The 20631-nt window shown below is 42.1% G+C and overlaps 3 protein-coding genes across 3 annotated transcripts; all 3 read right to left on the minus strand.

Moving 5' to 3' along the window:
- Nucleotides 1-275: 275 nt before the first annotated feature.
- LOC115246970 (uncharacterized) lies at nt 276-3810 on the minus strand. Its single transcript, XM_029827113.1, has 11 exons — nt 3572-3810; nt 3313-3375; nt 2961-3001; nt 2610-2824; nt 2384-2507; nt 2058-2233; nt 1832-1955; nt 1496-1677; nt 1254-1332; nt 1031-1148; nt 276-739 (listed from the first exon to the last, which is right to left on the minus strand). The coding sequence occupies exons 1-11, from the start codon at nt 3737-3739 to the stop codon at nt 608-610; spliced, it is 1422 nt and encodes a 473-aa protein (XP_029682973.1). The 5' UTR covers nt 3740-3810; the 3' UTR covers nt 276-607.
- Nucleotides 3811-14704: 10894 nt separating this feature from the next.
- Nucleotides 14705-18353, minus strand: LOC115246916 (uncharacterized). The gene is made up of 9 exons (XM_029826871.1): nt 18115-18353; nt 17854-17916; nt 17501-17541; nt 17150-17364; nt 16372-16495; nt 16036-16217; nt 15794-15872; nt 15560-15677; nt 14705-15268 (listed from the first exon to the last, which is right to left on the minus strand). The coding sequence occupies exons 1-9, from the start codon at nt 18280-18282 to the stop codon at nt 15137-15139; spliced, it is 1122 nt and encodes a 373-aa protein (XP_029682731.1). The 5' UTR covers nt 18283-18353; the 3' UTR covers nt 14705-15136.
- A 671-nt stretch (nt 18354-19024) lies between these two features.
- LOC115246925 (zinc finger protein Dzip1-like) lies at nt 19025-20142 on the minus strand. Its single transcript, XM_029826894.1, has 3 exons — nt 19503-20142; nt 19284-19368; nt 19025-19209 (listed from the first exon to the last, which is right to left on the minus strand). The coding sequence occupies exons 1-3, from the start codon at nt 19971-19973 to the stop codon at nt 19025-19027; spliced, it is 741 nt and encodes a 246-aa protein (XP_029682754.1). The 5' UTR covers nt 19974-20142.
- Between the last annotated feature and the right edge of the window lie 489 nt (nt 20143-20631).

Below are 20631 nucleotides of genomic sequence, written 5' to 3' on the forward strand. Positions count from 1 at the left end.
CATGAAGGAATGTAACTATAGTGTATAGACACAAATAGCAGCAGGTGTATTTACAAAGTATAGAAATAAAATAAAATACAAATAAGGTTAGAATGTAGGCATAGAGATAAAAACAATAATAAATTATAAGCATATTTACATACATATAGAATAATATAGAAATAAGATTAAAACATAAGCATTAAACAATTAATGTAATTGAATGGGTTTGGAGGGCACCCGAGCTGATGCATAAATCCAGTCAAGAGAGTACAGCTCTGACAGAGAAGGAGGAATTATACAGTGTAATGGCAGGAATGACTTCCTCCACCGTTCTTAGAAGCTGCTTCTCAGTTTGTCCACTGTGTTATGGAGCGGGTGGGAGGGATTGTCCAGGATTTATTCCCATCCACTTGCACATCCTAATCAACACAGTCAACCTTCAAAGTTCATCCATACAAAGTGAATCTATGAGATCGCGCATGTTTCAGTTGCTAAAATTGCGTCAACATTCAATTACATTTATTTGATCAAACATCACATAAATATTGCTCACTATACATTTCCATCAACATGACTGCTGGCAGCTTTTCCTGCATGGCTCTTTCTTTATGTCTTCATTGTTATTTTACTTTTTAGGGCGGAACCACGGATACTTGTTCACAGTAGTCTTCTGCTCTAGCTGGCTGGCTGCTGGCTGGCTGCTGGCTGCTGATCTTTTAATACATATATTCTTGCTCTTCTGCTGCTTTTGCTGGGTCTAGAAAAGATGGACAGAGCTGTGAAAGGTGGGCCTGGATTTTCTTATTTGTTTCTTATTATTAGTTTATTAATTATTATTGAAACAGCTTTGAGTTTTTTTCTTCAAAATTAAAAAGATAAAGGAGGCCTTGAGTTACATGAGCTTGTGGCCATTTTTTGAGCTATTGTGAGTTTTAGGGGACCAATTTTTCAAAAACTTAAAATTCGAAAATCTAAGATTTAAAGTCGGTCATCTGTTGAGTTTCCGGTGACACCAACAAAGGCCTTACCTTTTGTCCCCCAAACTCACCTTGTTGGTCTGCTGTTGACTCTGTCTGCCCTCAACCGGTTTCTCCGATTTTACTTCATTCTGTTCTTTTTTTTCCGTTTTTCCCTTCAATTTCTTTTTTAAATTTTTGAATATGTTCCTGGAGGGAAATAAGCAGGAATTTAAAACCATTTAAAACTTATCATTTAGGTGGAAATAATAAATAGAAAATCATTTGTTTTTCCAGAAATCTGACATTTCTTACAGGAAAGAAAATTTCTTTGGAGCTTCTGTAGATGTCGTCGCCTCTGGTTGTGCTTTAGCAGAACGTCCAGCAGACGAAACTAGAAACGATTGTGTTGGGTTTTCTTATACTGTGCAGTATTTTACAATTTAATATCCTGATAATAACGTCTACACAAATCAAATATGCTTCACTGCAATGACATGTAATACAGTACAATATTCTAATAAACTGTATAGCTTTATATGGAACACACAACGAACCTTTACCAGGTTCCCCCTTCTTATTAACATCCAGCTTGTTGTGAGTCTCCTGTTCACTTCCCCCTGAGTCACTGGGTAGCCAAGGACGGATGGACCATATCCGCATGACCTCCTGCTGCTGACTGGTGTCTCCTCCAGTTTCAGATTCTTCATCTGAACTGATTATTGAGTAAGAAGGGTATCTGTGGTGTTGGAGAGACAGTTTTTAAGATCAGTTACACTGAAGAGTTTCAGCAAAAATATTTAAAGAGAGACGATCAATAGTCTAACATTGATGGGGGACGACAAGAAAGAGTCGAGTTCAAAACTGAATTTTCTTCCATGGAATTGACTTACTTTGGTTTGGCTCTGGGCGTCTTGTCCGGTTCTGCCGGCTGGTCCAGGAGTTCACTGACTGGTGCTACAGGCTTTACCTGGATGTCTTTAGAGGGCAGCCTAAGCTGAGATCTCCCTGGCATCTCTGAACACATAAAGTGACCATTTTAACACCATCACCAATAGTTCATCACAATGATTTGCATGTTTAAATTAGATTGGGAGGTGGACAGTGAGTGACCTTTACCAGGTTTCTCCTTCTTATTTCCAGTCAGCTTCTTGTCAGTCTGCAGTTCATTTCTCTCAGACTGCCTGGGTAGCTGAGGACGGCGGGACAATTTCCGCTTGTCCTCCTCCTGCTCACTGGTGTCTCCTCCAGTTTCAGATTCTTCTCCTGAACTGGATGTTGAGACAGAAGGGTATCTGAGGTGTTGGAGAAACAGTTTTTAAGATCAGTCACACTGAAGAGCTTCAGCAAAAACATTTAGAGACGATCAATAGTCTCACATTGATGGAGGACGACAAGAAAGAGTCTAGTTCTAAATTAAATTTTGTTCCATGGCATTGACTTACTTTGGTTTGGCTGTGGACATCTTGTCCAGTTCTGCCGGCTGCTCCAGGAGTTTGCTGACTGGTGCTGCAGGCTTTACCTGGATGACTTTAGAGGGCAGCCTGAACTGAGATCTCGCTGGCATCTCTGAACACATAAAGTGACCATTTTAACACAATCACCAATAGTTCATCACAATGATTTGCATGTTTAAATTAGGGTGGGAGGTGGACAGTGAGTGACCTTTACCAGGTTTCTCCTTCTTATTTCCAGTCAGCTTCTTGTCAGTCTGCAGTTCATTTCTCACAGACTGACTGGGTAGCTGAGGACGGTGGGACAATTTCCGCATGTCCTCACTGGGTCTCTGGAATGTGTCACACTCCTGCTTTTGTAACTGCCATTTTTGTATTTTAGTCTCCTCCTGTTCACTGGACGTTTCGTCACTTGAGGAGTCATCAACAAATCTGAGGAGTTGCCAGATTAAATCAGTTAAATTCAAAGCCATGCAAAGCTGCTCATGAAGGTGTGACTATTTAAAGAGAGGAGAAGTATATTTTGATCTCCTTAATCACATTCATCACACTATCAAATTTTCCTTACATCGTGGAGCTCTGGGTTGGAGTGGGCATGGAGACCTTCCCCTGTGAAATGACAGATCATTTTAATGTTTGCATGAAGTTGTACCTCAATCCAAAGCGTTAAGGCCAGAGAGTCAGGGAACCGTCACTCTGAGGCTGAGACATTCATTATTTTTTTTTAAAAACTTGCCGAGCTCGAACGAATTTAAGTCTAGAATTTCCCCATTTGTGTTTTTCACCATACATCCATGGTGAAAATGCTCATTAACGTGCGCTGCACATTCTGGGGGATCATGTGTTATTTCACTTCCTCTCTCAACCTAATTATGCAGCCTGTGTCAGAGTGGCAGCCGGTGTGAATCTGACGTCCTTACCGTCTGCTTCCGGCTTTTGTTCTGCTCCCTCCTGTTTTTCTTCTGCACCCCGTGGTCCTGTTTCTGCACACACACACACATACATGCACACACACACAGAGACATTGGAACGGAGTCTGCTTAAGAGATCACAAACTAGGATCTGTTTCAATCAGGCTCATTTTGAGCAGAAGGTTTAAGAATATCTCTATAAAGACCAGGTGAACATCTGGACCATTATTAGAACATCTGTAGGGACCGATTGAGTGTCACTGTTCACCTCATTCACATCCTTCAGGGTGCTGTTCTCTGACTCCAGCGTGAGGTTCTCCTGTTGCAGCTTCAGGATCTGTGCCTGGAGCATTGTAGTTTCCTGCCGGAATTCTTCCTTTACATTTTGAGATTCCACTTTTTCCTGCTGCTGTTTTAGGATCTCTGCCTGGAACATCGTAGTTTCCTGCCAGAGTTCTTCCTTTATGTTTTGAAATTCCACTTTTTCCTCCTGCAGCCTCAGGATCTGTGCCTGGAGCATCGTGTTTTGCTGCTGGATTTCGTCTTTTCCATTTTGGAACTCCACTTTCTCGTGCTGCAGCTTTAGGATCTCTGCCTGGAGCATCGTGTTTTGCTGCTGGAGTTCGTCCTTTCCATTTTGGAACTCCACTTTCTCGTGCTGCAGCTTTAGGATCTCTGCCTGGAGCATCGTGGTTTGCTGCTGGAGTTCCTCCTTTCCATTTTGAAATTCCACTTTTTCCTGCTGCAGCCTCAGGATCTCTTCCTGGAGCATCGTGGTTTGCTGCTGGAGTTCCTCCTTTCCATTTTGCAATTCCACTTTCTCCTCCTGCAGCCTCAGGACCATTGCCCGGAGAATCGTGGTTTCCTCTTGGAGTTCCTCCTTTCCATTTTGGAACTCCACTTTCTCCTCCTCCAGATTCAGGATCACTGCCTGGAACATCATGACTTGCTGCTGGCGTTCCTCCTTTTCATTTTGCAACTCCTGCTGCAGCCTCCCGCTCTTTGTCTGCTCTTCAAGCTTCTCGTGCTGCAGACGGAGGTTCTCCGCCTTCAGCCTCAGGTTCTCGGCCTCCACCTGCATCGCTGACTTCTCCAGCTTCAGTTTTTCCTTCTCGTAGTGCAGCTCCAGCTTTTCCTGCTGCTCCTGGTTGTCAAAGGAGACAATGACATTCTGTTTTTCACCACATGGATTTACAGAAATGGTTTTGTCTGGACATCTGCCCAAACATTTCAGTCACATCACAAACCCAACAGCAGTGTGGTTCTTCTACCTTTGCTGCTTGGGCCAGCTGCATCCTCAGACTGTTGATCTCCAGTTTCAGACTCTCGATCTCAGAATTCTTCTGATCAATTTTAACCATTACTGGAAAGATGTAAAAAACAAGGTTTTTAGAGTCCACACCAGTGGAACATGAATGTCACGTGTGAAGTATTTACAGTTCTGGCACTGGTCTGGGTGACGCCGCAGCATGTGTTTCTGAAGGAAGAAGGCATTCAGGTAGTTCTTCTCACAGTGTCCACACTGAAAGTAAAGACAACAGAGCCAATATTTAACTTTTTTTTGTTTTTTCGAAAACCAGACCTTTTGACTGACTTTTGTTAAAACAATGGTTTTAATATTCCTCAGGAGCGAGGCTTTAACATCTGAACGCTACCTGGATGCCGTTGTTGATGTTTGTTGCAAACAGAGTTTGTTGCTTTTTAATAATAGTTCTCCTGGACTTCAGCTCAGAGACCATCCCCTTCATCTTCTCCTCTTGTTCCTTATTCTTGTCCTTAAGCTTTTGGCACTCTTCCTCACTGGATTTCAGCTTATCCTCTGTGTTTTGCAAGCCAGAAATGAGTTTTTCCTGGCAATGATGCAGCCACTCCAGTGACAACTGAGCCAGCCGAAAGAGTTTGACTAATGTCGGGTCTGCGGGGGACATGCACTGCGGACACCGCACAGTCTCCAAGCTGCAGTAGGTGACATCACTGATGTATTCCTGAAGGGCATCGATATCTACCGTCCTCACCAGTAGATCAATGTTCAGAACATTGATCCGTCGCCAGTCCACATTTCTCTTGTGTGAGCTAAAGTTGAAGCCAAGATTGTGATGGTCTCCTTTTTGGAATGCCATTGTCATGGAGTGTATCTTCTGTGGATAGGACACATGAATAAAGTGAAGCGACTGAATGATAAAAAGTGACTTCCTAATTCAAAACACCTCAACCTCCCACAAAATAAGAGACAAGAGAAAACCCTGGAAGTGATGCTGCAGCAGAAATGCCAATCGACCTTCTGTGGGATACTTAACCTACTATTAAACATGCCCGTATAGGGCGGAGCTGGGAAATGGCTCCTAAACGTACAGTTGGAAACTATTTCGTTACAAACTATCCATAAATATAATTTCTTTACACATTTCAAAAGGCCTACCGCAGAACAAATGTAGTCAATCTGCTGATGCAATAAAGCTGATTGTTGTTGGTTGTAAACTAAACATATTTATATTACATATATGGTTGATAAAAGAGGATAATGTGCTTTCATATCAAAGAGATTAAACATAAAGGATATTAAAGAAATTGTCTGTCTGTCTGTCTGTCTGTCTGTCTGTCTGTCATTTCGCAATTTTAATCAATTTTGGGCCAAGTTGTGGTAAAAGCCACAAGTTTTAGAAGTTCTCTTCAGATTAACAAACATAGATGTGACCAATTATTAAAAGTCATTTGGAAAACAGTGGAGATTTTTTTACACATAGACACATGAAGAGAAGAAAAATGAATTGTAGTTGTAGCTGAAAACTCATTTTTACATTTGTGTGTTTGAGAAAGAAATGAGAAGCACAAAAGTGAGCACTTGTGAAGGCTGAGCATCATTCCCAAAAACTAATTATAATCATGTATCTGTGAAATTTCCCTGTTCTCCACATTCTCCCACCATAACCAGTCCCAAAGCTTTGCGATAACCCTGATAACACCACACATCCTGCAAAACCGTCTGTGGGATAATTAGCCTGCTATTAAACATGCTCGTATAGGGCGGAGCTGGGAAATGGCTCCTAAACATACAGTTGGAAACTATCTTGTTACAAACTATCCATAAATATAATTTCTTTATACATTTCAAAATGCCTACCGCAGAACAAATGTAGTCAGTCTGTTGATGCAGTAAAGCTAATTGTTGTGGGTTGTAAACTAAACACATTTATATTACATATATGGTTGATAAAATAGGATAATGGGCTTTCATATCAAAGAGATTAAACATAAAGGATATTAAAGAAATTGTCTGTCTGTCTGTCTGTATTTCATATCGCAATTTTAATCAATTTTGGGCCAAGTTGTGGTAAAAGCCACAAGTTTTAGAAGTTCTCTTCAGATTAACAAACATAGATGTGACCAATTATTAAAAGTCATTTGGAAAACAGTGGAGTTTTTTTTACACATAGACACATGAAGAGAAGAAAAATGAATTGTAGTCGTAGCTGAAAACTCATTTTTACATTTGTGTGTTGGAGAAAGAAATGAGAAACACAAAAGTGTGCACTTGTAAAGGCTGAGCATCATTCGTAAAAACTAATTATAATCCTGTATCTGTGAAATTTCCCTGTTCTCCACATTCTCCCACCATAACCAGTCCCAAAGCTTTGCGATAACCCTGATAATACCACACATCCTGCAAAACCGTCTGTGGGATAATTAGCCTGCTATTAAACACGCTCGTAGAGGGCGAAGCTGGGAATTGGCTCCTAAACATACAGTTGGAAACTATCTTGTTACAAACTATCCATAAATATAATTTCTTTATACATTTCAAAAGGCCTACCGCAGAACAAATGTAGTCAATCTGCTGATGCAGTAAAGCTGATTGTTGTTGGTTGTAAACTAAACATATTTATATTACATATATGGTTGATAAAATAGGATAATGGGCTTTCATATCAAAGAGATTAAACATAAAGGATATTAAAGAAATTGTCTGTCTGTCTGTCTGTCTGTATTTCATTTCGCAATTTTAATCAATTTTGGGCCAAGTTGTGGTAAAAGCCACAAGTTTTAGAAGTTCTCTTCAGATTAACAAACATAGATGTGACCAATTATTAAAAGTCATTTGGAAAACAGTGGAGTTTTTTTTACACATAGACACATGAAGAGAAGAAAAATGAATTGTAGTCGTAGCTGAAAACTCATTTTTACATTTGTGTGTTGGAGAAAGAAATGAGAAACACAAAAGTGTGCACTTGTAAAGGCTGAGCATCATTCCCAAAAACTAATTATAATCATGTATCTGTGAAATTTCCCTGTTCTCCACATTCTCCCACCATAACCAGTCCCAAAGCTTTGCGATAACCCTGATAACACCACACATCCTACAAAACCTTCTGTCGGATACTTAGCCTGCTATTAAACATGCTCGTATAGGGCGGAGCTGGAAAATGGCTCCTAAACGTACAGTTGGAAACTATTTCGTTCCAAACTATCCATAAATATAATTTCTTTACACATTTCAAAAGGCCTACCGCAGAACAAATGTAGTCAATCTGCTGATGCAATAAAGCTGATTGTTGTTGGTTGTAAACTAAACATATTTATATTACATATATGGTTGATAAAAGAGGATAATGTGCTTTCATATCAAAGAGATTAAACATAAAGGATATTAAAGAAATTGTCTGTCTGTCTGTCTGTATTTCATTTCGCAATTTTAATCAATTTTGGGCCAAGTTGTGGTAAAAGCCACAAGTTTTAGAAGTTCTCTTCAGATTAACAAACATAGATGTGACCAATTATTAAAAGTCATTTGGAAAACAGTGGAGTTTTTTTTACACATAGACACATGAAGAGAAGAAAAATGAATTGTAGTCGTAGCTGAAAACTCATTTTTACATTTGTGTGTTGGAGAAAGAAATGAGAAACACAAAAGTGTGCACTTGTAAAGGCTGAGCATCATTCCCAAAAACTAATTATAATCATGTATCTGTGAAATTTCCCTGTTCTCCACATTCTCCCACCATAACCAGTCCCAAAGCTTTGCGATAACCCTGATAACACCACACATCCTACAAAACCTTCTGTCGGATACTTAGCCTGCTATTAAACATGCTCGTATAGGGCGGAGCTGGAAAATGGCTCCTAAACGTACAGTTGGAAACTATTTCGTTCCAAACTATCCATAAATATAATTTCTTTACACATTTCAAAAGGCCTACCGCAGAACAAATGTAGTCAATCTGCTGATGCAATAAAGCTGATTGTTGTTGGTTGTAAACTAAACATATTTATATTACATATATGGTTGATAAAAGAGGATAATGTGCTTTCATATCAAAGAGATTAAACATAAAGGATATTAAAGAAATTGTCTGTCTGTCTGTCTGTCTGTCTGTATTTCATTTCGCAATTTTAATCAATTTTGGGCCAAGTTGTGGTAAAAGCCACAAGTTTTAGAAGTTCTCTTCAGATTAAAGATCTGAACACGGTAACCAATCATAAAAGATGATAATGGGCTTTTATCATTAAAGAGATTAAACATAAAGATATTAAAGAAATTAAAGACAATCTGAACATGGTAACCAATCATGAATGAAACAATCTATTCCATTCTATTTTCAGAAACCCACAAACCTAGAAGGCGCAAATCAATCAACCAAGCATCTGCTACAATCTAAATCTTCTCTAGGTGCTTTACAGAAGAATCCCAGGGCCTGACCCTCAACAAGCAACAGTGGCATGGAAAAACATGCCCATAAATGGCAGAGCTGGGAAATGGCTCCTAAACGTAAACTTTGAAACTATCTTGTTTTATGACCGTGCTTATAAGTAGAGCAGTTGCGTTTATTTGGGGGACACGAGGGTGACGTGTGTCCTCAAAAACAAACAAACCAGTATGAACCCATCAGCTCTGGGACGTCAAGCGTTCCTTCCAACCTATTTGATTCAGTCTCTAGCTGTTTTTTTTTGGTCTGCTCATCCTCACGTAAAAACAGTCAGCAGAAGGGCGATTGTGGGAGAAGCAGCCTTCATCCTTCATCTCAGCTTTATTCTCCCTCTCGTGCGTTCCTCTTGAGTTTGTCTTGTTTTCCACTCCTCCTGACATGTAATGCAGTACAATATTCTAATAAACTGTATAGCTTTATATGGAACACACAACAAAACTTTACAAGGGTTCCCCTGCTTATTTACAGTCAGCTTGTTGTCAGTCTCCAGTTCACTTCCCTCTGACTCACTGGTCAATTGAGGACAGCAGGACAATATCCATATGTCCTCCTCCTGCTCACTGGCGTCTCCTCCAGTTTCAGACTCCTCACTTGAACTGGATGTTGAGACAAAAGGGTATCTGAGGTGTTGGAGAAAGTTTTTAAGATCAGTCACACTGAAGAGTTTCAGGAAAAATATTTTGAGACAATCAATAGTATAACTGATGGAGGACGACGAGAAAGAGTCTAGTTCAAAACTGAATCCTCTTTCATGGCATTGACTCACCTTGGTTGGGCTGTGGACATCTTGTTGGGGCTTACAGGCAAAGGCCTGGTGGCCGGAGCTATTCCCAAGGGACCGGACCGGGGTGCAGCCCGAAATGGCGACATATGCCCAACTGTAGGCTTCCTGTAGGCTCCCCACCCACAGGAAGATCCATGAGGGGAAGGTATCATGCTGTTGTTTGTGTCTATGGGCCAAACAGAAGCACAGACATCCAGCCTTGTTGGAGTCCCTAGGAGGGGGGGTGGTTAAAAGTGCTCTGACTGGGGATCCCATCCTTCTACTGGGGGACTTCAACACCCATGTGGGCAAAGACAGTGACACTTGAAGTGGCGTAATTGGGAGGAACGGCCTCTCCGACCTGAAACCGAGTAGTGTTTTGTTATTGGACTTCTGTGTTCATCATAGTTTGTCCATAACAAACACCGTGTTCATGCAAAACGGTGTCCATTCGTGCACATTTGGACACTTGGCTGAGGAGAGGGGCTGCACTGTCAACCACTCACAAACTAGTGGTGAGTTGGATTCACTGGCAAGGGAGAAGACTAAACAGGCCCGGTAGACCCAAATGTAATGTGAGGAGTTGTTGAGAACATCTGGCTGAGCCCTCTACCAGGGAGATCTTCAACTCCCACATTCAGAAGAGCTTCACGCATATCCCAAGGGAGGCTGGGGACATCGAGTCGGAGTGGACCATGTTCCCTCCCTCCATTGCTGATGCAGCAGCATCTAGCTGTTGACGCAAGGTCTCTGGTGCCAGTTGTCGTGGCGGGCCACAAACATGGTGGTGGACATTGGAAGTAAGGGACTCTGTCAACCTTAAGAAGGAGTTCTATCTGGCCATCTTGCCCCATACACCTCCCCAAACAGCAGGCCAAGCAGGTTGCAGCTCGGGCTGTCCAGGAGGCAAACACTTGTGTCTGGGAGGAGTTCAGGGAAGCCATGGAGAAAGACTATGGGTCAGGCGAGAAAAGATTCTGGCAAACCATTCGGCGCCTTAGGAGGGGGAAGCAGTGCTCTGCTAATTTTTGATAGTGCAGACGGGGACCTTCTGACCTCAACTGGGGATATTGCCGGACGGTGGAAGGAATATTTCGAGGAGCTCCTCACTGTCCTGGCTGGCACGCCTCTGCAACATCGCATGGCATTTGGGGACAGTGCCACTTGGGTGGTGGTACCTCCTTTTAAAAAGGGCAACCGGAGGGTGTGTTCCAACTATAGCAGGATCACACTCTTCAGCGTGCCTGGCAAGGTCTACGCCAGAGCACCGGAGTTGAGAATTCGACCGATAGTTGAACACTGGATTTCATAGAAATGATGTGGTTTTGGTCCTTTCTGTGGAACACTGGGCCAACTCTATATCCCCTGCAGGGTGCTTGAGGGTTTATGGGAGTTTGTCCTGTGGTATATTTTCTTCTGGTGGTAATCGAGAGGTGTTGATGAGGAAGGAATCTTCGCAGACACATACTTGGTTATAAGAGATGTTTATTGGAGAGAACAGTCAGGTATCAATCAGACACCGCAGCTTGCCCGAGGGAGTTTTTGCAGGTGAAATGGTGAAGATCTCCAAAGTGCTTACTTCGATAACCCCTTCTTATATAGTCAGGTAAACACATTCTTCTCCGATGACCTCATAACACAGTATAGCCAACCAAATGGAATAGAGTCCAGTTATTATCAAAAATGGAAGCAAGGCATCATGGTACACATCCTCATGTGAAGAACAATGAGGAGCCTATGGACCCCAGTATCACCTCTTATCAGCTTCTCTTACGGGAAAGAAACAAGATATCCATCACAAACATGAAAAGAACAAGGGTCGCAGGACACCTGTAAAACATATCTTGAGATGGCGTCAAGCTGGCTGAAAAACAAGTTGTGGCTTTACAAAGGTCAAGGCCTGCAGAGAATAGAGGCATAGACTTCAGATACTACATAACACCCCCCCCCCCGAAATTGCGCAAAGTAAAGTTTTATTGAAGTTGATGGTGACCAATAAAGTAGGATAATTTGATGCACATGAGCAAAAGATTGATTGGGTAGGAGTAATTCATATATGAAAATTCAGTGGACTGTGAGAGCAAGTCTCTGATGGTCCCTCTGTCTATGGTGACCACCTATGGTACTCCAAGCAAATTTTGCAAAAAGGTTATATTCAGGGAGAGTTTGGCAAACACAAATGAGACACTCAGAAACAAAATCAAAAAACTGTCCATGGTCAAGCTGGTCGACCCATTGGACCTTACCTCGGAACTTTCCCTGCCTAAGTACTCATCTCCCTATTCACCAAAAACCTGAGTTTTCATAACATCTGCCTACTGATGAAATCACCCAAATAACTTTATTGACAAAAACCGTGTGTGTGTGTGTGCGTGTGTGTGTTAAACACATCAAACTGCAGTTTTTTGAACTTGTACTTCGTAGTCCCCTGATGAAGGATCTTCAGGTGATTCACATCTTCAGTTGTTCCACATCTTCATTCAGTGTCCTCCAGCATCTTTCACTGTTCATTTTGAGTGAGTCCATTCAAACATAGTTGTCACCCCAACGTAGATCCCCAACTACTGTCCTGGAAACAGATCTGGCAGTATCCTTGCAAACAAAATATTGGTTTCATTAAGAGGAATACAGTACAAACATATCAGAGCATGAGTATCATATCTCAATCGAATATACTGCATATTTATCAACCATCTTGTCAGAAATGTCCTCATCTGAATCAACCAAAGCTTTATCACTTAAGCGCGGCATCTGGGTCTGATTGCCAGGCATTACCACACCAATCCAATGCAATATCAACACCTTGGCACAGGTCAATGACAAAGTGCAAAAACAAACTATCACACTACGACTGCACCGAGAACCTGAAACAACACAGCTCCCATTGGATGTAACCTAGATGCAATCTAAAGCCATGTCATCTTTCAACAACGTAAGTCTGTGACTCCTCTGAGCATTGGAAAGATGTTCAAAGCCTCTTATGGTTTCATTAGTGATATTGTCAATATTTTCGGCAAGAAATACAACAACATACCACGGAAACCAACCGATACCCCATTTTTCTCCTAGATTTTTCTCCAATGGATAGATTCAAGATTGTGAAATTGTGCAAGTTCTCTCATTCTCCTAGCACCCGAGGCAGCAGTAAAATTGCTGGTAGAATTGGTGTCATCTGAAGGCGGGGTTGTACCACTGGTGCCACTTTGTTCTGAGCCTAGACACAATGCGACAAGTGATACTATGTTGGCGAACCTTTGACCTGGACAGCAGTTCCGGAACAACGCACAACTTCAAATGGACCTTGACGACACTCGTCAAACCACTTCCTCCGGAACACCTTTACAAATACCTTATCTTGTGGTTTCACTGTGGTGCTCGTCGAGCCTCTGTTGCGCCTCTTCCTGCTGCTGCCTTTCACAAACATATGTGGGTATTCTTTTATGAAGAATAGCCAAATAGTCAACTTAGGCATGCATTTCATACTCAAGAAGTTCCAGACTTGGGCCTTTGCCACTTGTGCGCCAAGGAGTTGGCATTCGTCTGCCTGTTGCTAGTTCATGTTCAGGAACCCACAAACTCAAATGGAGCAAATCAATCAATCAATCAGTCTTTATATAGCATCTGTTCCAATCTAAATCGTCTCTAGGTGCTTTACAGAATCCCAGGGCCTGACCCTCAACAAGCAACAGTGCCATGGAAAAACATGCCCATATAGGGCAGAGCTGGGAAATGGCTCCTAAACTTAAACTTGGAAACTAGCTTGTTTTTTGACCGTGCTTATAAGTAGAGTAGTTGCATTTATTTGGGGGACACGAGGGTGATGTGTGTACTCAAAAACAAACCAGTATGAACCCAGCAGCTCTGACACATCATGCGTTCCTTCAAACCTACTTGATTCAGTCTCTAGCTGTTTTTTTTGTCTGCTCATCCTCACGTAAAAAACAGTCAGCAGAAGGGCGCTTGTGGGAGGAGCAGCCTTCATCTCAGCTTTATTCTCCCTCTCGCCCGTTCCTATTCATTGTCCAACATCCCGAATTCCTCTTCTTAATCATCTGAATCAGACTCACCGACCGGTTCCGCTTCAGCGTTGATTTTGTGAAAGCTGGTACAATACATGAAGACGGTATTATAGCCCATGCGTCTACAATCCACCCGCATATGGTGGCATAACTTGCCCGCCGCTGCCTCATAGATGTGGCTGGGCGCCGTTATCTTGTCGCGGCAGTAGGTGCGGAAGATGGCCGCCCTCTCCTGGTAATCCGCGGGCAGCCGCTGCGCAACAGTTTTCCTCGCGCGTAGGGAGAGATGCCGCCGCCTCATAAAGCGAAAACACTAAGATTGCTCGATTGCCATTTTCTGCCGCATATTCGATGGCCTGCAGTTTAAAGTAAGCCTCATTCATATAGGTCTCGCTTGACCGGCGCCATTTTAAGGGATCCTTACGCGTAGGTGTCGCTAATCGATTGGCGGAGCATTTACCGTAGTGCACCTACCAAAGGCACACAGCAGACACAAGGCGCTCCATATTAGAAGGCGCACCGTCGATTTTTGAGAAAATCTCAGTGTTTTAGGTGCGCCTTATGGTCGTAAAAAAACGGTAGTTACTCTTCCACAACACTTAAGCCACAGTGAAACATGGGGTCCTCATTAATACAAATATTTGGACACACACACACACACAGAGGGTTGTGCTTGTTTTCAAGATTCAAGATATACTTTATAAACCCCCATAGGGAAATTGAATTGTAATAGCAGCATAGACATGAAGGAATGTAACTATAGTGTATAGACACAAATAGCAGCAGGTGTATTTACAAAGTATAGAAATAAAATAAAATACAAATAAGGTTAGAATGTAGGCATAGAGATAAAAACAATAATAAATTATAAGCATATTTACATACATATAGAATAATATAGAAATAAGATTAAAACATAAGCATTAAACAATTAATGTAATTGAATGGGTTTGGAGGGCACCCGAGCTGATGCATAAATCCAGTCAAGAGAGTACAGCTCTGACAGAGAAGGAGGAATTATACAGTGTAATGGCAAGAATGACTTCCTCCACCGTTCTTAGAAGCTGCTTCTCAGTTTGTCCACTGTGTTATGGAGCGGGTGAGAGGGATTGTCCAGGATTTATTCCCATCCACTTGCACATCCTAATCAACACAGTCAACCTTCAAAGTTCATCCATACAAAGTGAATCTATGAGATCGCGCATGTTTCAGTTGCTAAAATTGCGTCAACATTCAATTACATTTATTTGATCAAATATCACATAAATATTGCTCACTATACATTTCCATCAACATGACTGCTGGCAGCTTTTCCTGCATGGCTCTTTCTTTATGTCTTCATTGTTATTTTACTTTTTAGGGCGGAACCACGGATACTTGTTCACAGTAGTCTTCTGCTCTCGCTGGCTGGCTGCTGGCTGGCTGCTGGCTGCTGATCTTTTAATACATATATTCTTGCTCTTCTGCTGCTTTTGCTGGGTCTAGAAAAGATGGACAGAGCTGTGAAAGGTGGGCCTGGATTTTCTTATTTGTTGCTTATTATTAGTTTATTAATTATTATTGAAACAGCTTTGAGTTTTTTTCTTCAAAATTAAAAAGATAAAGGAGGCCTTGAGTTACATGAGCTTGTGGCCATTTTTTGAGCTATTGTGAGTTTTAGGGGACCAATTTTTCAAAAACTTAAAATTCGAAAATCTAAGATTTAAAGTCGGTCATCTGTTGAGTTTCCGGTGACACCAACAAAGGCCTTACCTTTTGTCCCCCAAACTCACCTTGTTGGTCTGCTGTTGACTCTGTCTGCCCTCAACCGGTTTCTCCGATTTTACTTCATTCTGTTCTTTTTTTTCCGTTTTTCCCTTCAATTTCTTTTTTAAATTTTTGAATATGTTCCTGGAGGGAAATAAGCAGGAATTTAAAACCATTTAAAACTTATCATTTAGGTGGAAATAATAAGATAATAATAAATAGAAAATCATTTGTTTTTCCAGAAATCTGACATTTCTTACAGGAAAGAAAATTTCTTTGGAGCTTCTGTAGATGTCATCGCCTCTGGTTGTGCTTTAGCAGAACGTCCAGCAGACGAAACTAGAAACGATTGTGTTGGGTTTTCTTATACTGTGCAGTATTTTACAATTTAATATCCTGATAATAACGTCTACACAAATCAAATATGCTTCACTGCAATGACATGTAATACAGTACAATATTCTAATAAACTGTATAGCTTTATATGGAACACACAACGAACCTTTACCAGGTTCCCCCTTCTTATTAACATCCAGCTTGTTGTGAGTCTCCTGTTCACTTCCCCCTGAGTCACTGGGTAGCCAAGGACGGATGGACCATATCCGCATGACCTCCTGCTGCTGACTGGTGTCTCCTCCAGTTTCAGATTCTTCATCTGAACTGATTATTGAGTAAGAAGGGTATCTGTGGTGTTGGAGAGACAGTTTTTAAGATCAGTTACACTGAAGAGTTTCAGCAAAAATATTTAAAGAGAGACGATCAATAGTCTAACATTGATGGGGGACGACAAGAAAGAGTCGAGTTCAAAACTGAATTTTCTTCCATGGAATTGACTTACTTTGGTTTGGCTCTGGGCGTCTTGTCCGGTTCTGCCGGCTGGTCCAGGAGTTCACTGACTGGTGCTACAGGCTTTACCTGGATGTCTTTAGAGGGCAGCCTAAGCTGAGATCTCCCTGGCATCTCTGAACACATAAAGTGACCATTTTAACACCATCACCAATAGTTCATCACAATGATTTGCATGTTTAAATTAGATTGGGAGGTGGACAGTGAGTGACCTCTACCAGGTTTCTCCTTCTTATTTCCAGTCAGCTTCTTGTCAGTCTGCAGTTCATTTCTCTCAGACTGACTGGGTAGCTGAGGACAGCGGGACAATTTCCGCTTGACCTCCTCCTGCTCACTGGTGTCTCCTCCAGTTTCAGATTCTTCTCCTGAACTGGATGTTGAGACAGAAGGGTATCTGAGGTGTTGGAGAAACAGTTTTTAAGATCAGTCACACTGAAGAGCTTCAGCAAAAACATTTAGAGACGATCAATAGTCTCACATTGATGGAGGACGACAAGAAAGAGTCTAGTTCAAAACTGGATTTTCTTCCATGGCATTGACTTACTTTGGTTTGGCTGTGGACATCTTGTCCAGTTCTGCCGGCTGCTCCAGGAGTTTGCTGACTGGTGCTGCAGGCTTTACCTGGATGACTTTAGAGGGCAGCCTGAACTGAGATCTCCCTGGCATCTCTGAACACATAAAGTGACCATTTTAACACAATCACCAATAGTTCATCACAATGATTTGCATGTTTAAATTAGGGTGGGAGGTGGACAGTGAGTGACCTTTACCAGGTTTCTCCTTCTTATTTCCAGTCAGCTTCTTGTCAGTCTGCAGTTCATTTCTCTCAGACTGACTGGGTAGCTGAGGACGGTGGGACAATTTCCGCATGTCCTCACTGGGTCTCTGGAATGTGTCACACTCCTGCTTTTGTAACTGCCATTTTCGTATTTTAGTCTCCTCCTGTTCACTGGACGTTTCGTCACTTGAGGAGTCATCAACAAATCTGAGGAGTTGCCAGATTAAATCAGTTAAATTCAAAGCCATGCAAAGCTGCTCATGAAGGTGTGACTATTTAAAGAGAGGAGAAGTATATTTTGATCTCCTTAATCACATTCATCACACTATCAAATTTTCCTTACATCGTGGAGCTCTGGGTTGGAGTGGGCATGGAGACCTTCCCCTGTGAAATGACAGATCATTTTAATGTTTGCATGAAGTTGTACCTCAATCCAAAGCGTTAAGGCCAGAGAGTCAGGGAACCGTCACTCTGAGGCTGAGACATTAATTAATTATTTTTTTTAAACTTGCCGAGCTCGAACGAATTTAAGTCTAGAATTTCCCCATTTGTGTTTTTCACCATAGATCCATGGTGAAAATGCTCATTAACGTGCACTGCACATTCTGGGGGATCATGTGTTATTTCACTTCCTCTCTCAACCTAATTATGCAGCCTGTGTCAGAGTGGCAGCCGGTGTGAAGCTGACGTCCTTACCGTCTGCTTCCGGCTTTTGTTCTGCTCCCTCCTGTTTTTCTTCTGCACCCCGTGGTCCTGTTTCTGCACACACACACACACATACATGCACACACACACAGAGACATTGGAACGGAGTCTGCTTAAGAGATCACAAACTAGGATCTGTTTCAATCAGGCTCATTTTGAGCAGAAGGTTTAAGAATATCTCTATAAAGACCAGGTGAACATCTGGACCATTATTAGAACATCTGTAGGGACCGATTGAGTGTCACTGTTCACCTCATTCACATCCTTCAGGGTGTTGTTCTCTGACTCCAGCGTGAGGTTCTCCTGTTGCAGCTTCAGGATCTGTGCCTGGAGCATTGTAGTTTCCTGCCGGAATTCTTCCTTTACATTTTGAGATTCCACTTTTTCCTGCTGCTGTTTTAGGATCTCTGCCTGGAACATCGTAGTTTCCTGCCAGAGTTCTTCCTTTATGTTTTGAAATTCCACTTTTTCCTCCTGCAGCCTCAGGATCTGTGCCTGGAGCATCGTGTTTTGATGCTGGATTTCGTCTTTTCCATTTTGGAACTCCACTTTCTCGTGCTGCAGCTTTAGGATCTCTGCCTGGAGCATCGTGTTTTGCTGCTGGAGTTCGTCCTTTCCATTTTGGAACTCCACTTTCTCGTGCTGCAGCTTTAGGATCTCTGCCTGGAGCATCGTGGTTTGCTGCTGGAGTTCCTCCTTTCCATTTTGAAATTCCACTTTTTCCTGCTGCAGCCTCAGGATCTCTTCCTGGAGCATCGTGGTTTGCTGCTGGAGTTCCTCCTTTCCATTTTGCAATTCCACTTTCTCCTCCTGCAGCCTCAGGACCATTGCCCGGAGAATCGTGGTTTCCTCTTGGAGTTCCTCCTTTCCATTTTGGAACTCCACTTTCTCCTCCTCCAGATTCAGGATCACTGCCTGGAACATCATGACTTGCTGCTGGCGTTCCTCCTTTTCATTTTGCAACTCCTGCTGCAGCCTCCCGCTCTTTGTCTGCTCTTCAAGCTTCTCGTGCTGCAGACGGAGGTTCTCCGCCTTCAGCCTCAGGTTCTCGGCCTCCACCTGCATCGCTGACTTCTCCAGCTTCAGTTTTTCCTTCTCGTAGTGCAGCTCCAGCTTTTCCTGCTGCTCCTGGTTGTCAAAGGAGACAGTGACATTCTGTTTTTCACCACATGGATTTACAGAAATGGTTTTGTCTGGACATCTGCCCAAACATTTCAGTCACATCACAAACCCAACAGCAGTGTGGTTCTTCTACCTTTGCTGCTTGGGCCAGCTGCATCCTCAGACTGTTGATCTCCAGTTTCAGACTCTCGATCTCAGAATTCTTCTGATCAATTTTAACCATTACTGGAAAGATGTAAAAAACAAGGTTTTTAGAGTCCACACCAGTGGAACATGAATGTCACGTGTGAAGTATTTACAGTTCTGGCACTGGTCCGGGTGACGCCGCAGCATGTGTTTCTGAAGGAAGAAGGCATTCAGGTAGTTCTTCTCACAGTGTCCACACTGAAAGTAAAGACAACAGAGCCAATATTTAACTTTTTTTTGTTTTTTCGAAAACCAGACCTTTTGACTGACTTTTGTTAAAACAATGGTTTTAATATTCCTCAGGGAGCGAGGCTTTAACATCTGAACGCTACCTGGATGCCGTTGTTGATGTTTGTTGCAAACAGAGATTGTTGCTTTTTAATAATAGTTCTCCTGGACTTCAGCTCAGAGACCATCCCCTTCATCTTCTCCTCCTGTTCCTTATTCTTGTCCTTAAGCTTTTGGCACTCTTCCTCACTGGATTTCAGCTTATCCTCTGTGTTTTGCAAGCCAGAAATGAGTTTTTCCTGGCAATGATGCAGCCACTCCAGTGACAACTGAGCCAGCCGAAAGAGTTTGACTAATGTCGGGTCTGCGGGGGACATGCACTGCGGACACCGCACAGTCTCCAAGCTGCAGTAGGTGACATCACTGATGTATTCCTGAAGGGCATCGATATCTACCGTCCTCACCAGTAGATCAATGTTCAGAACATTGATCCGTCGCCAGTCCACATTTCTCTTGTGTGAGCTAAACTTGAAGCCAAGATTGTGATGGTCTCCTTTTTGGAATGCCATTGTCATGGAGTGTATCTTCTGTGGATAGGACACATGAATAAAGTGAAGCGACTGAATGATAAAAAGTGACTTCCCAATTCAAAAGACCTTAAACTCCCACAAAATAAGAGACAAGAGAAAACCCTGGAAGTGATGCTGCAGCAGAAATGTTGGCCAATCAACCTTCTGTCGGATACTTAGCCTACTATTAAACATGCCCGTATAGGGCGGAGCTGGGAAATGGCTCCTAAACGTACAGTTGGAAATTATTTATCCATAAATATAATTTCTTTACACATTTCAAAAGGCCTACCGCAGAACAAATGTAGTCAATCTGCTGATGCAATAAAGCTGATTGTTGTTGGTTGTAAACTAAACATATTTATATTACATATATGGTTGATAAAAGAGGATAATGTGCTTTCATATCAAAGAGATTAAACATAAAGGATATTAAAGAAATTGTCTGTCTGTCTGTCTGTCTGTCTGTCATTTAGCAATTTTAATCAGTTTTGGGCCAAGTTGTGGTAAAAGCCACAAGTTTTAGAAGTTCTCTTCAGATTAACAAACATATATGTGACCAATTATTAAAAGTCATTTGGAAAACAGTGGAGTTTTTTTTACACATAGACACATAAAGAGAAGAAAAATGAATTGTAGTCGTAGTTGAAAACTCATTTTTACA

The sequence above is a fragment of the Takifugu rubripes genome, chromosome 19, assembly GCF_901000725.2.
Source record: "Takifugu rubripes chromosome 19, fTakRub1.2, whole genome shotgun sequence".
Lineage (NCBI taxonomy): Eukaryota > Metazoa > Chordata > Actinopteri > Tetraodontiformes > Tetraodontidae > Takifugu > Takifugu rubripes.

Bases quoted from the DNA above. Each gene is read 5' to 3' on its own strand.
- LOC115246916 (XM_029826871.1), bottom strand. From the start codon at position 18,282: ATGTTCCAGGCAGAGATCCTAAAACAGCAGCAGGAAAAAGTGGAATCT. The intron at 17,917-18,114 runs GTGAACAGTGAC...GTGTGTGTGCAG, and splicing joins CCCTGAAGGATGTGAATGAG to AAACAGGACCACGGGGTGCA. The intron at 17,365-17,500 runs GTAAGGAAAATT...GCAACTCCTCAG, and splicing joins CCAACCCAGAGCTCCACGAT to ATTTGTTGATGACTCCTCAA.
- LOC115246925 (XM_029826894.1), bottom strand. From the start codon at position 19,973: ATGACAATGGCATTCCAAAAAGGAGACCATCACAATCTTGGCTTCAAG. The intron at 19,369-19,502 runs GTAGCGTTCAGA...CTTTACTTTCAG, and splicing joins ACATCAACAACGGCATCCAG to TGTGGACACTGTGAGAAGAA. The intron at 19,210-19,283 runs GTAAATACTTCA...ACATCTTTCCAG, and splicing joins CCCGGACCAGTGCCAGAACT to TAATGGTTAAAATTGATCAG.
- LOC115246970 (XM_029827113.1), bottom strand. From the start codon at position 3,739: ATGTTCCAGGCAGAGATCCTAAAACAGCAGCAGGAAAAAGTGGAATCT. The intron at 1,956-2,057 runs GTAAAGGTCACT...TTATGTGTTCAG, and splicing joins AAATAAGAAGGAGAAACCTG to AGATGCCAGGGAGATCTCAG. The intron at 1,149-1,253 runs GTAAGAAATGTC...ATTTCCCTCCAG, and splicing joins CCAAAGAAATTTTCTTTCCT to GAACATATTCAAAAATTTAA.